General features: G+C 41.9%; 1 protein-coding gene across 3 annotated transcripts in view; it reads right to left on the reverse strand.

Moving 5' to 3' along the window:
- LOC126344094 (GDP-mannose 4,6 dehydratase) overlaps positions 1–12,693 on the reverse strand; it is an 84,821-nt gene extending 72,128 nt beyond the window's left edge. Inside the window, exon 1 of one of the 3 annotated variants that reach the window (XM_050001993.1) lies at positions 12,323–12,693. In XM_050001993.1, coding sequence (XP_049857950.1) covers positions 12,323–12,394 — 72 coding nt within the window. In that variant the 5' untranslated portion in view covers positions 12,395–12,693. The remainder of the gene's footprint in view (positions 1–12,322) is intronic. The other 2 variants (XM_050001994.1, XM_050001995.1) reach the window with 2 other exon arrangements.
- Between the last annotated feature and the right edge of the window lie 370 nt (positions 12,694–13,063).

Consider the following 13,063-nt stretch of genomic DNA (forward strand, 5'->3'; position numbering starts at 1 on the left):
GGAGATGATGTACCACGCTTCATTGCGGGTCACCTGCCCTGATGCCACCCACTCCGACCAAGGGTCCTTCCCACAGGTGCCACACAGCCTCAGCAAGGGCCACCTGGCAGGATGGCCATTGCCGGGAGTCCCAATGCCCCAGGGAGATAGGCATCTACTCCTTAGCATACATGGGAAGTTGACGGCGCAGGCATTAGCAGAGCGATCCCTGTGTTGTCAGGGGGCTACAACCAACAGGGTACATGGTGGCCCCACCACACAGACTGGCTACCATGCTGGATATTAGGTGGCAAGTGGTCCATGGTCATCGTCAGTGCAGAAAGCAACGCTGCAGAGTGCATGGTGGAAATCACACCCAGGAATGTATCCTCACCCAAGAGATGGAGAGCGAGCGGGACTGCAATGCAAAGATGAATGAGCTGGCTAAAGGTCTCAATGTGCGTTGGACACAATGCACCAAGTAAAATGCCCTTCCCCAGTTGGCTCCCTCTTTGGAATAATTTTGAAATATGGTGATCAAACCCAAGAGGGGACCCTCACATAAGGTCCAAAATGTTCGAGACTCCTTTTAGTCTCCTCTTATGACAGGCAGGAATACCACAGGCCTATTCTTACCCCCGAACCCACAGGGGGTAATGAATATGTGGTGCATGGTCTCTGTGTCGAGCAGTGCTTCCCTCTAGTGTTTCATGAATCATGCATCAACGACTACTACAGTTAGTTGACGCATACTTTGTGTGGTAAGCTTTTGTGTGTATCAATAAAACATCTTAGTAACAGAAAGAAGGTTTTTCAATTACTGAGAAACAAACAAAGGTAAGTAAGGTCTTTGCTTAACATGATTTACACAAGATTGTTGAGTTAGCTAAAGCTATGAACCCATCCTAGGCAATTAAAATGCGTACTATTAAACACTGTTGTCAAAGCAGGCACATAAGATCTCCAAATGCTGTATGATCAAAGTGCCCCATACTCACCCATCCCAAATAGCTTTTAAAGTGCTTACTGTGAAAAAGCAAAATGGAAAAGTCAGTCTACTCAAAAGTAAAGACAATGGCAGATGTGCGCCATCCCATACTTCATCTGAAAGACTAGCCTCGTTTATTAGTTGCAAAACATAAAGATCTGCTGGCAATGTTGCCATTTCTTCCTCAACAGCATACGGAGTTCTAAACTAAACTTTGCAACATCAATCCCAAGAATGTAGTTGTATGAGTAAGAGAAGTCAATATTTAGAGATTTTTTTCCTTGAATTTAATTTTGTTATTCGCTTGTACAAATTTAAACGATATGAGAAAGAGTTTTACTGGCTACATTTCTAGTAGTTAAGACATTACTGGTGTATTTCTGAATGTGTATTATCGCAAATAAAATGTAGTTCCTCAGTATTCATTCCTATTTCCAGAAAGCATCAACTTCATTATTCCTGCATGTTGATTTGGGCTCTCTGGACTCCAGTGAGCATACTGTGTTGCTTAGTGTAATGACACCTTTCAATTTAGCACATGGGACAGTTTTTGGGTGGTTGGTTGATTTGGTGGAAGGGACCAAACAGCAAGGTCATCAATCCCACTGGGTTAGGGATGGATGGGGAAGGAAGTCGGTTGTGCCCTTTCAAAGTAACCGTCCCGGCATTTGCCTGAAGCCATTAAAGAAAATCACAGAAATCCTAAATCAGGATGGTTGGATGCAGGTTTGAACTGTTGTCCTCCCAAATGAAAGTACAGTGTGCTAAAATAGTTTCTGGTCTAGTGAACAACATGGCCCCACTTTGAAGTGTGATGTAAGGTACATAGATTGTATCTGTAATTTTTTATTTGTACACTCTACTTGTATTAAATAAAAGTCATCGTGTGTTTTGTTATAATAGGTTGTTGAATTCATTTGTGTGTCCTGGATTGGTTTCTGTTTTTTACTAGACCAATAAAGTTGTAAGTGGAGATAGTGTGCCACTGAGAAAAATGACATGAAACATTTTGTATATCACATCTACACGGGTCTTGTGCAGAGCCATATAAAATTGTTTGTTCAAATTTGATAGTGGTCTCCCTGTCATGAAAGACTGTTCTGTAGCATAGCACACGATCTAAGTCATGCAGGAACTTTCCAATATAATTGTGAGTTGGTGATACCAATGAATGTGACTACAATATAAAGGTTGTGGTAATAGTTTTAAGTCTCAGAATTTTATGAAACAGCCATTTCTAACACAGAAGAAAATGCTGATCAGAATGCGCCTTGATGCAGGAAAAGATGTATCAGGTTTCTAATTCTAATGTGTAACTTTTAATTATTCTCTCATAACTACCATTGACATTACGAGCTTCGTTTGCCATCAAATCCATCAAGCCACCATCTGTAACCTTAGACAGGAGCCCTCGCAGGAATCTATCATACAAAGCTGCCAGATAAAATCTGTCGTTACTATTTTGAACAAAACATTACTCCGTCCTGTTCTCCATTCTCAACTGGGTATGAAAATTGGTATGGTGGCATAATAACTTCAGCTTTCATTTTATTGTAATGAAGTGTATTACCTATATCATAATGGCCAACATGATGTAAGAAAACTAGGGAACATTTTAGTCACTGATGCATGTGAAAGATTTAGTTTCAGCTTAAGAGAGGAATGTCACAAACTCAGTGATAGTGTGTAAAGGATACAAATATGATAGCAGACATTAAACTCTAAAGATGTCTTGATAACTAATAAATACCTAATTCTGAAGGGTCTCCAATTTGATGTACGATCAACCTGATGCAAGAAAAGTAGCCATCTGAAGCACATGGAACCCAGTCAGTTGGTTGCATGCGAAGGAAAGTGTTAATAATAACTTTAGCAATTATTAAAGGGTAGATTGTTACTCACAATAAAGATAACATGTTGATTTGCAGACAGGCACACTGAGCTTTTGGCCAAGGCCATCTTCAGGAAAGAAAGGAACAAAACAGCGCCCGTACATGTGCGCGCGCGCGTGCACACACACACACACACACACACACACACACACACACACACACACACACACAATTGGAATCTACAGAATGATACTCATGCACACACTGCCAGCTCATTCACACAATCACGTTCTCACACACCTTAAGACAATGGAGAAAGGGTGAAAGGTGCTATTCCAGCAATTAAATCACAAGTAAAATGACAGAAGAGCTTAAACAAGAGCATTGGCAAATGTGTCTAGCTGACCACTTACAAGAAAACACTGGTGAGCCAGTCAGCCTGGCAGCAAATTAAGATCATCTCCCTAAAATATTGGGAAAAATGTTGGACAATTCACAAAACTTCAAAACTCTTATGACATTTATTGGGAAGTCACTTAAAACAGATGTTGTCTGTTGACAAATATGCTGTTATCCTCTGGTCTGAAAATGACACAGGGACGCAGTTACCCATATGCCATAAGCACCACACACTGAGGGATCCTCTCACCAAAGCAAGCAAGATGCCACAACCATGTTGTGTGCTTTACTAGGCAGAGATCATTGTCTGTCACTTCTAGCCACTCATCTTCCCATTGACACATGACTCTGTACATCAACAGTGAGAAGAAAGCATGCAGGAGGACAGCACCTTGAACTAACTGAGGTTTGTGACACACCTGCTCGGATGCTACATCTGCACCTTTCATTCCCTGCAATACCCATGTGCCCTGGCATTTACACACACACACACACACACACACACACACACACACACACACACACCTGCAGGAACTGAAAAACCTGTCTTTGAAGCCCACTTTTGCAATGTAAGTTAGAACTTGCGAGCCACTATTGCAATACTGGATGAGGAACAGAAAACAGCAAATCAGCCACAAATAAGGAGCATCGTTCAGGACCCTGTACCACACATGTAATACTTTTTATGGTTATGGCAATGACTGTAACCTTTACAACACTGCTCTGATGGACACCACTCTCCTGCACAAAATGATGTGTCAACAACGAAGAATCTAAAAAACTGCTTACACAAAAAGACCATATGAAGATGGAGATGTGGCCACTAAAGTCTCACTGATAGAGTTGCAAGAAAGTGCTGAGTCTCCAAATAGTATTGTACACCTTACTGACGTTAAAGAAAATACCGATACAATGATGCTTACATAAGAAAGCCTGCTGAACAGCCGCCTCTAGCAAGGTTAGGTTATCTGGAACCCACACTGAGAACAATTAAGAAGTTACCTGGCCTCTAGCAACTAGACCAGATGACTGTCCAGCATCTTTCCTACACAGCTCGTTAAGGCAATACTCCAGTAACTGCTGGGACACATGCGGTCCTTTCCTGGTTTGAAGAGAGGGCTCAAAATTGTCTCTCTCCATGAGCTGGGAATGTAACCTACCTGCTATATAAAATTAAAACACTAGAGGAGGATTTCCTTTGATGCTGTAGGCAGATGTCGAAACATATAATACTAGATTTGGTCGTGATGAGATGCAGTATTTTGAGTCTCAGACAGTTACAATTCTAGTTCCCACATGGAGAAACAGGAGCTGTAGAAGCCAGAACTGTTGGATCCGAAGTCCCATTTGCCCCTCTCTGCAGTCACACTGTAGTGGCAAAATGTTGGATTTTGCCTGGCATTGGCAGTAGTTTTTGCAAAATGCTCTGCCATTGTCTGGGCGATGTTTCCAAACGTTGTTTGAAGACACTCCTGTACAGTACGGGAGCATCTGACACTTTGAAATATGTTTCCCACAAACACAAGAACACAGGTTGTCCTTGTACTAATAGTTTCAGTTCCTTCATGTGTGTCCCGAACCCATTAATGCTCCACTGTAATATGGGAGCCATCTATCACAGGCGTTGCACTTTTAGTCTGTCTTTCTGCTGCAGAAGTGAGCTTGTATTGAGTGGAGGGTCATTCCTGGGGCAATGATCTGTGCCCTACACCAAAATCGAGGTCCATCAGATCTGTAGATCAGTCATGAGAGGTGCCATACAGAGTGATGTCGACATCGTCAGACTGCTTGCTTTTCATCTCCATTGTAAGCTAATTTTTCATCTCAGATTTTGAGTTTTTGACTGGGGAGGTTTTGGGGCCACACTGCAGAGCTGGTAGTGGTTGCATTGGACAACCAGTCTGAAACTGTGGAGGAGCAGGGAGCTTTGCAATGCTGACAACCATAGCCTTGTCTGTTGGTCTGGGAAGAAATACAGGCTTCAAAGGAATTGCAGCAGCACAAGTGCATTGACAAACACCGGTGCTACTGCTAACACTAGCAACTTCAATTTGTGGAAGAGTGTCAGTCACCTGAGCTGCCTGTTTAAGAACACATGCAAAGGAGGTAGCGAACTTTCGGGCCTGCATGTCCCTATAGATCCTTTTGGCCTCAGCACACCAGATATGCTTAGTAGTTTAAACCTCCTGGGTCTCCCTTGATTTGAAAGTCCCAGTGATGCCCTCTAAAACTTTTTGTATGTAGAAAGATGAAACTTTCTCAAAATTGTCCTCTTTCCATTTAACTATAAGAAACACATTCTGGCCATTAGCACGTGTCCTCTTACTCAAGAATGCAAGACTCTGTGTAATCCCCAAGACTGGAGGACTGGCTACACGAGTCCACAGGATCGATTGGTTGTTGGTACCTACCAGAGACCCACCCTTTCCACTGGAAGGAAGAAGAGTGAACTTTGAGGGGTCCATCCCGGTCCTACAAGTAGCTAGGGAAATAGATGCCCACCTAGACAGAACCACGCGTGACTAGGTAAGCCTTATACAACTGAGTTTTGGCAGTTTCCCCAGAGATTTCCTGCCTATAACTGTTCCATCTCAACAGCCATGCACCTCATCGGTGTGCAGAACACCTTGATGTTTAGGGGTTTTTATAAAGGTTTTCATCATCCTCGTGATCCTGATGGTCAAGCCAAGGTGCCTGGTCCATAAGACACACTACATTCCACCACTGCGCCATACAATGATCGCTGAAACATGCCCAGCACTTACGGTGACAGAGGACTGGTGATGCTTAGAAGTCCACAGCTCAGGAACGCTGGGGTTGCCAGGCCTGTACCCAGCAAACAAATGCTGAGCCCTGCGGGTGAACTATTGCATTGAATGAAAGCAGCAATGTAGTGAGTCAGGGATAGCAAAGTATGGATAAGGGGAGAGAAAATCAGTGTCTGGCGGAACATGTAGGGACTAGAAGGCAGCACGAGAAGGCTGCCAGGTGCAGTGTTGGGAGACTGTAAGGAGTGGGGGAAAGGGGAGCAGATTAGGAGCAAAGCAGAGAGGAGAAAGACTGGTGGCTGTGGTGGCAGAGAGTGGTGCACGATGAAGATGAGAGGATGTGAATTGGGAGGAGGTTATAGGGCAGAGGGGGCAGAAATTGCTGGGTTGAGGGTGTATGGTCAATAAATTATCATAGATTGAGGCCGGTATAGTTTCAGCAGTAGAGGATGTGTTTTAAGAAGACTCTCATCTGCACAATCCAGAAATGCTGGCAGTGATGGTGGTGACAGAGGGAAGGATCCAGATGGCCCAGGTTATGCAACAGCCATTGAAATCAAGCATCTTACATTCAGCCGCATGTTGTGCCACAGGGTGGTCCACTTCGTTCTTGGCCCCAATTTGGAGTAGGCCACTCATCCTGGTAAACAGCTGGTTGGTGGACATACCACATAAAATGCCATGCAATGGTTGCAGCAAAGCTAGTAAATGAAATGGCTGCTTTCACCAGAGGCCCAGCCTCTAATGGGGTAGGATAAGCCTGTGGCATGAACAGTACAGAAAGTGATGGGTGGGTAGATTGGACAGGACTTGCATCTGGGTTTTCCACACCTATATGCACCCTTTGGCAAGAGGCTGGGATTGGGAATGACATAGGGATGGATTAGAATGTTGTGAAGGTTGGGTGAGAAATGAAAACAACACTTTAGGAGGGGTGGGAAGGATCCTGGGTAGGATGTCCCTCATTTCAGGGCATGAAATAGATAATCAAATACAAGACAAAAGATGTGATTCAGTTCTTCCAGTCCAAGAAGGTATTGGGTGACAAGGGGGATCCTTCTATGTAGCTGGTTTTTGGTTGGTTGATTTGGGGTAACGGACCAAACAGCAAGGTCATCAATCCTGGATTAGATATGGAAGTCAGCCATTTCAAAGGAACATCTCAGCATTCACCTGAAGCAATTTTAGAGAAATCACTGTAGCTAGATCTTGGCAGTGATGGTGGAAGGATTGGGGTGTGTGGGGATATGGTACAGGAAATCTGTTTGCAGACTATTTCTAGAGGGACAGTGCCTGTTGGTGAAGGCCTTTGTGAGACCTTCAGCATAATGGGCAAGAAATTTCTTATCACTGCAAATAGGTGTCCCTTGGAGGCCAGGTTGTACGGGAGTTTTTTTTTTTTTTTTTTTTTTTTTTTTTTTTTTTTTTTTTTTTTTTTTTTTTTTTTAAAAAAAGGGATGGCAGGGAAGTGGCATCAACAAAGACACATAGGGATCCAGGACATAAAGGGATAGGGCTGGTGGAGGGTCGGGGAAGGAAGTGGTTGCTATCACTGATGTGTGAGGTCAGATTTTGGGCCACTGGTTGGAGATGAGCTGTTGGTTAATGAAGGCCAAAATTCTTTCAGTGGGGGCACAATAACAACCTACAATTGGGAGTCCAAGACTGTTGAACTTATGGATTTTGGGGAGGATATGGACGGTGGGTGTGCAGGGTGTCACGAGGGTGAGGAGGGAAACGGATTCAGGGGAGAGGTTCTGTGAAAAGCCTAGGCTATAAGCAGGGATCAGAGGTTATGTTGGAAAGGAGACTACCAGGTAGTCACTGTGATTCATCACGGCAGTGGTGGAGCCTTTGTCTGAAGAGAGAATGATTAGTTTATGATTTATTTTAAGACTGTGTATGGCTGTCATTTCTTCTTTTGGAAGATCAGTTTTCTTAGGGAGAGACCTGGGGAAGGATGATGAGGCAAAGTTGGATGTAAGGAAATTCTGGAAAGAGACTAGGGGGAGGTTAGGTGGGAAAGAGAGTGTGTCTCAATTGGATGGTGGTATGAACTGGGAGATGCATGGTTCAACGTTGTGACTATATTGGCTTTGGTTAGAGGGGTTAGTGGCAAAGAAGTGTTTCCATTGCAGGGATCGGGAGAGTAGGTCTCTGACAACTTCAACATTGTTTAATGTGAGTGCAGGGCTGAAGATGAGGCTTTTCATCATCTGAATACCACCACATCCTCTGTCAGTTTTGATTATCTATTATCATACCATGAAATGAGACACATCCTACTCAAGACCTTTTCCAAATTTCCTAAAGCATTATTCCGTTTCTCACTCAACCTCCACAATATCCTACTCCACCCTATGCCACTCCCAATACCAGCCTCTTGCCAGCCACATCGAGCATACCCCTGTGGAAAACCCAGGGGGCAAGACCTGCCCAATCTACTCATCTAGCATTTCCTATTCCAGTCCTGTCACAGGCTTACCCTACTCCATCAGAGGCCAGGCCACCTGTGAAAGCAGCCATGACATATGCCAGCTCTGCTGAAATTATTGCACAGCTTTTTATATTGGTATGACTACAACCAGCTGTCCACCAGTATGAATGGCCTTCGCCAAACTCAGACAAAGAGCAACACAGACCACTTCGTGACACAACATGCAGCTCAATATAACATGCTTGATTTCAATGGCTACTTCACAACCCAAACCATCTGGGTCCTCCCCTCCACCAGCAGTTTTTCTGAACTGTGAATGGGAGCTATCCTTACAACCCATCCTCCACTCCCAAAATCATCCTGACTTCAACCTATAATAACCTACTGTCCCCATATACTCCACCCTACTATTTCTGCATATCTGTCTTTTAAAGTCCTCCCAATTCAAATTCTTTCATCTGCATTGTGTGCTGTTCTCTCCCAAAGCACCTACCAGTCTTTTACCCTCTCTGCTCCCCTCCACCCCACCCCCCTCGGCCTCCAACGCTGCAAAATGTAGCCTTGTCCTGCCGCCTTCTAGTTCCTGCACTTTCCACCAAACAGTGCTCATCTTTCACCTCATCTGTATTTTGCTACCCCTTTGCCTTCCCTGCCCCACTCCACTGCTGCTTTCATTCAACCCAACAGTTACAGTCTGGTCAGAGTGGCCAGAGATAGTGATCGCGTGTGTGTGTGAGGTGTGCCTGCTTGTGTGAATGTATGTGTATTTCCCTTTCTTTTCTGAAGAAGGCTTTGACCAAAAGCTCACTATGTAACAGTCTTTTTGTCATGCCTGCCTGGAACTTAAGTTCATCTCTATAATTGGGAACAATTTATCCTTCCCGTAATTGTTAATCTGGACTTTCCATTGTTTAACAGTGCATTTATGAAGTGGTGTGGTGTGTTATCATGTAAATGATTTTAGTTTCCTACCCAATGAAACAGTGACCAACATCTCACAACACAGCTGATACCTGACAATGATTTCATCAATGAAATTCATGAAGAAAGCCTCTATTCACATACATTCCATGCAAGTCAAAAAGTGAAGCAAATAATGGAAGAGCAGAGAACAAAAAGAAATGGATTAGGGTAACTGGTTAAGCACATTTTATCAGGAGTTTGAGCTTTAACCCAAATGTACCTAAAATTACAACTAAACCCGTATTGAAATTTATTGAAAGCAAATGATTTCAAACAAAGATAACAATCGAAAATAAATGCCCGATAAGGTAAATAAAGAGATATATATGAACAACTCTTAGGACATAATTTCAATGTAAACATTGTTCTTCTGTAGAATACATGTGACATGTTAGAACTGTGTGCCAAACCAGTACTACAACCTGAATCCCTACCTTTCTCTGTCAGTGTATTACTAGCCAGGCAGTCCAAATGTACCTTCACCTCAAGTACAGGCTCAAAGCTATAGTATTTTCATCTTGGCAAATTTCCTAAGCCTGAGATTAAGTCAACTCTCTACTATTAAATCCATTTTTCTATAGATGTTAAACCCACAGTGTTGTGCAAACGACCTTGGAATTTTAATGGTATACGGAGAATAAATTACAGTAATTTTTGGTTGACGTCATGCTGTCTACAATTGTTGATTTTTTGTTTATTTTTGTACTGTGGTACTGTACAATATTGGCCTTAAGCCATTTTTATGTACCCAGATACACTCTGTTGACAAAACTGCACAATATTTGCCACTGCAGATATTTTGATGATCAAATGACTTACAAATGTAGCTAGGTACTTGAAATGGCTCAAGGCAGAAATTGCAAAATAGTCTGAGAATAAACTAAAAGTGGCAGGCAGCACATAAGTATTAAAGAACTCATAGAAAACCATCAAACAGTGACAAGTTGGAGCATTAAGTTGACCCATCAGATGTCTTAAATTTCATGTTTGTAGCACACAGCACGATTTTCATAATGTGTCACTAATGTTCATCACAGTCTATACCATTCTAAATAGTAAATAAGCAACATCTCACTGCCATTGAATTTTCATTAACAACTCAGTCTACACTGAATTTCGAAAACCAATTTTAAAAGGGGTTTGTGCTAACTGTGACCTTTCCATAAATATCTCTGACAATGGAGCCTTTATAATGTCACTGACAAAAGTAAAAGACTCCAAACCAAACAAACCAGAGGGCAATGAAATGAAAAAAGGATTGGAGACAGTGAAGCTGGATCATAGAAGGCTTAGGAAAGTCTAAGAGATGTGAGAAGATTGGGACAAGAATAAAAACAGGATAGGCAAGCAGTGCAGAAGTCATATTACAGTAATAGATACTGACTAAAGATTAATAACATTAAGATCAGCTCCATACAAATACCAATCAATCCCTCATCATGTGTTCTAATGTATAAAATGATTAGTGTCTAAGTGCACATTTACTAAAGTATTCATACATAGAATGAAAATGTTATTAGTTAATGAGAAAGAATGGGAACACAAGTCACTGGAATACATGCATATTACATTTAACTCAATACAATGAAAGTTGAAATGGAAAAAGCCATTACAAATCAATTAATTGTATTCCTTCAAGTGTGCAATTATGAAAAGTTAGTCAATCTAAGATGGACAGAAATAAAGTGTTTTCTTTCATGGGGCAATAGAACAAATATTAATTAAATTAAACTCTTATCAACAAAGTTAGGAAAGAGGGGAGTTGACACTTATGTAAATGAGCTAGAAAGAAATTTAAATCAAGCAAACAACAAACCCTGTGCAACAGTTGAGAGGCTTGGGAGGAGTGGAGCTCCAATCCCAGTTTGTCTCTCCTTGACAGCTGCCCAAATTACTTCACACAAATATAAACACATCAACCCTGCCCAAGGCGGATGGTATGTGGACTGAACAAGTTTGCATTTGAAGTAAGCATGGTTACTGATGGGTGACATCAGGTAGACAGGCGAAGGTTGTGAATAGGACAAGTGAGTAATGAGAGAAGAAGATGGGAGAATAGCTGTCAAGAGCTAATGTGTTTGGGGATGTAGTTGTGGCAAGAGTGGAGGAGTTGGCAATAAAAGTAGTCATGTAGGTGTGCGAGATGCTATAGGACAGTTTGCTTGGAGGATAGGTGGAGAGGAGGGGTGGTGATAGACTCAACAAATGTTCCTTTTTATTCCTCAATTTACAATGCACTCAGAATATTCTGCATTTACTCTCTTCACAGCAACTAATGGCAGGACGATATTGTTTAATTAATTTTACCAGTGCTGCTACTTCCAAATGATCAAAGTCAGCTTTGTAACTATTTTCCAAGTCCCCGGAAGTGCTCCTACACACTATTCTGTGCGCTCGAGAAAAAAGTATTACATAGCACGAAAATTTATTTACATTACAACTGATACAGCCATGTTCAGCTTTAAAGCTCATTTTAACACGCTGTGCTACAGATGGGGGGAAAACTTAACTGCTGTAACAGCAAGCAAAGCTAATAGCCAGCACAAATCAAACAGATATAAAGGAAATTTACGTAAAAACGTTTTAGACTGAAGAAAACTCACTATTCTCTCATTAGCTCTGAAGAAAGACAGTTGCACTCGCGAGACCCTCTGCATAAAAAGAAACGGGTATTTGTTTTGTGACATCTATTATTTTGTGCACAGACAGAGTTTTCTATTTCAGCGGCTCTTCAAATAAACATCAGTGTATAACCAGGTGTACTTTATCCTAAAATATGAGTTATATTGTTGTTTTTTTTTTTATTGTGCCTGGAATGTCTTGGAACATAGTCCTGTTGTCATTCTCTAACAGGACATCTATTAATTTCGTGCCATTTCCGATCCACGACACTAATCCCGAAATCATAACGAAATTTCAATAAATGTTGTTTCTTACAATTAAAACACTATGGTACCTGTCCTGTAATGCCGGTTATCAGCGCAACTTTTCGCTGACAAGCAGCTGCTGCTGAATCGCCAGAGTCCATGTCGCTCTCTTTCGCTTTTAAGCAACACTATCCAGCATTCGACGTGGATTTGTCATACCTTTGTAGCCTATCTATTATCTTGTTGCCACGGAGCATCACCCGCCCGCAAATCAGAGAAAACCACAAACATATATTTGTTTACGTATGTGTGGTGCTTTGCTCCAGAAAGACGTACTACACACCCTCTACGCGAGAACTTACGCGACAGTCGACACACTATCCCCACTACGTTGTCCTGCGACCAATGAAAATCAAAACTGGACGGCCAATCGAAAGCGCGGCTTCACCTGTGTGCTTCTAAAAACAGCTGATTTTTGTTTACTGTGTAAAGTACTGCCGCTTCTGTGAAAACCTGCCTATTTGTGGGAGAAAAGTGTTTCCTCTGAAAATTATATTTATTTGCTATAATTGTACTTGTTTGTGGAGATTATGTTCAGTGCTTTTTTCGTGTTACTGTTTCAAACAGTGAAATTAGAAAACTATTCGTGTATGAACTGAAATGTGAAGCTTCTAGAAGAGTTTCGTTCTGAAATGTTTGGTGTAGTTGAAGGTTAGCACTGTTGTAAAAAAAAAAAAAAAAGAAAAGAAAAGAAAAGAAACCTATTTCGTGAATGCTATCAAAAAAAAAAAGGTTCAAATGGCTCTGAGCACTATGGGACTCAACTGCTG

Source organism: Schistocerca gregaria, chromosome 1 (assembly GCF_023897955.1).
Source record: "Schistocerca gregaria isolate iqSchGreg1 chromosome 1, iqSchGreg1.2, whole genome shotgun sequence".
NCBI classification, from domain to species: Eukaryota; Metazoa; Arthropoda; class Insecta; order Orthoptera; family Acrididae; genus Schistocerca; species Schistocerca gregaria.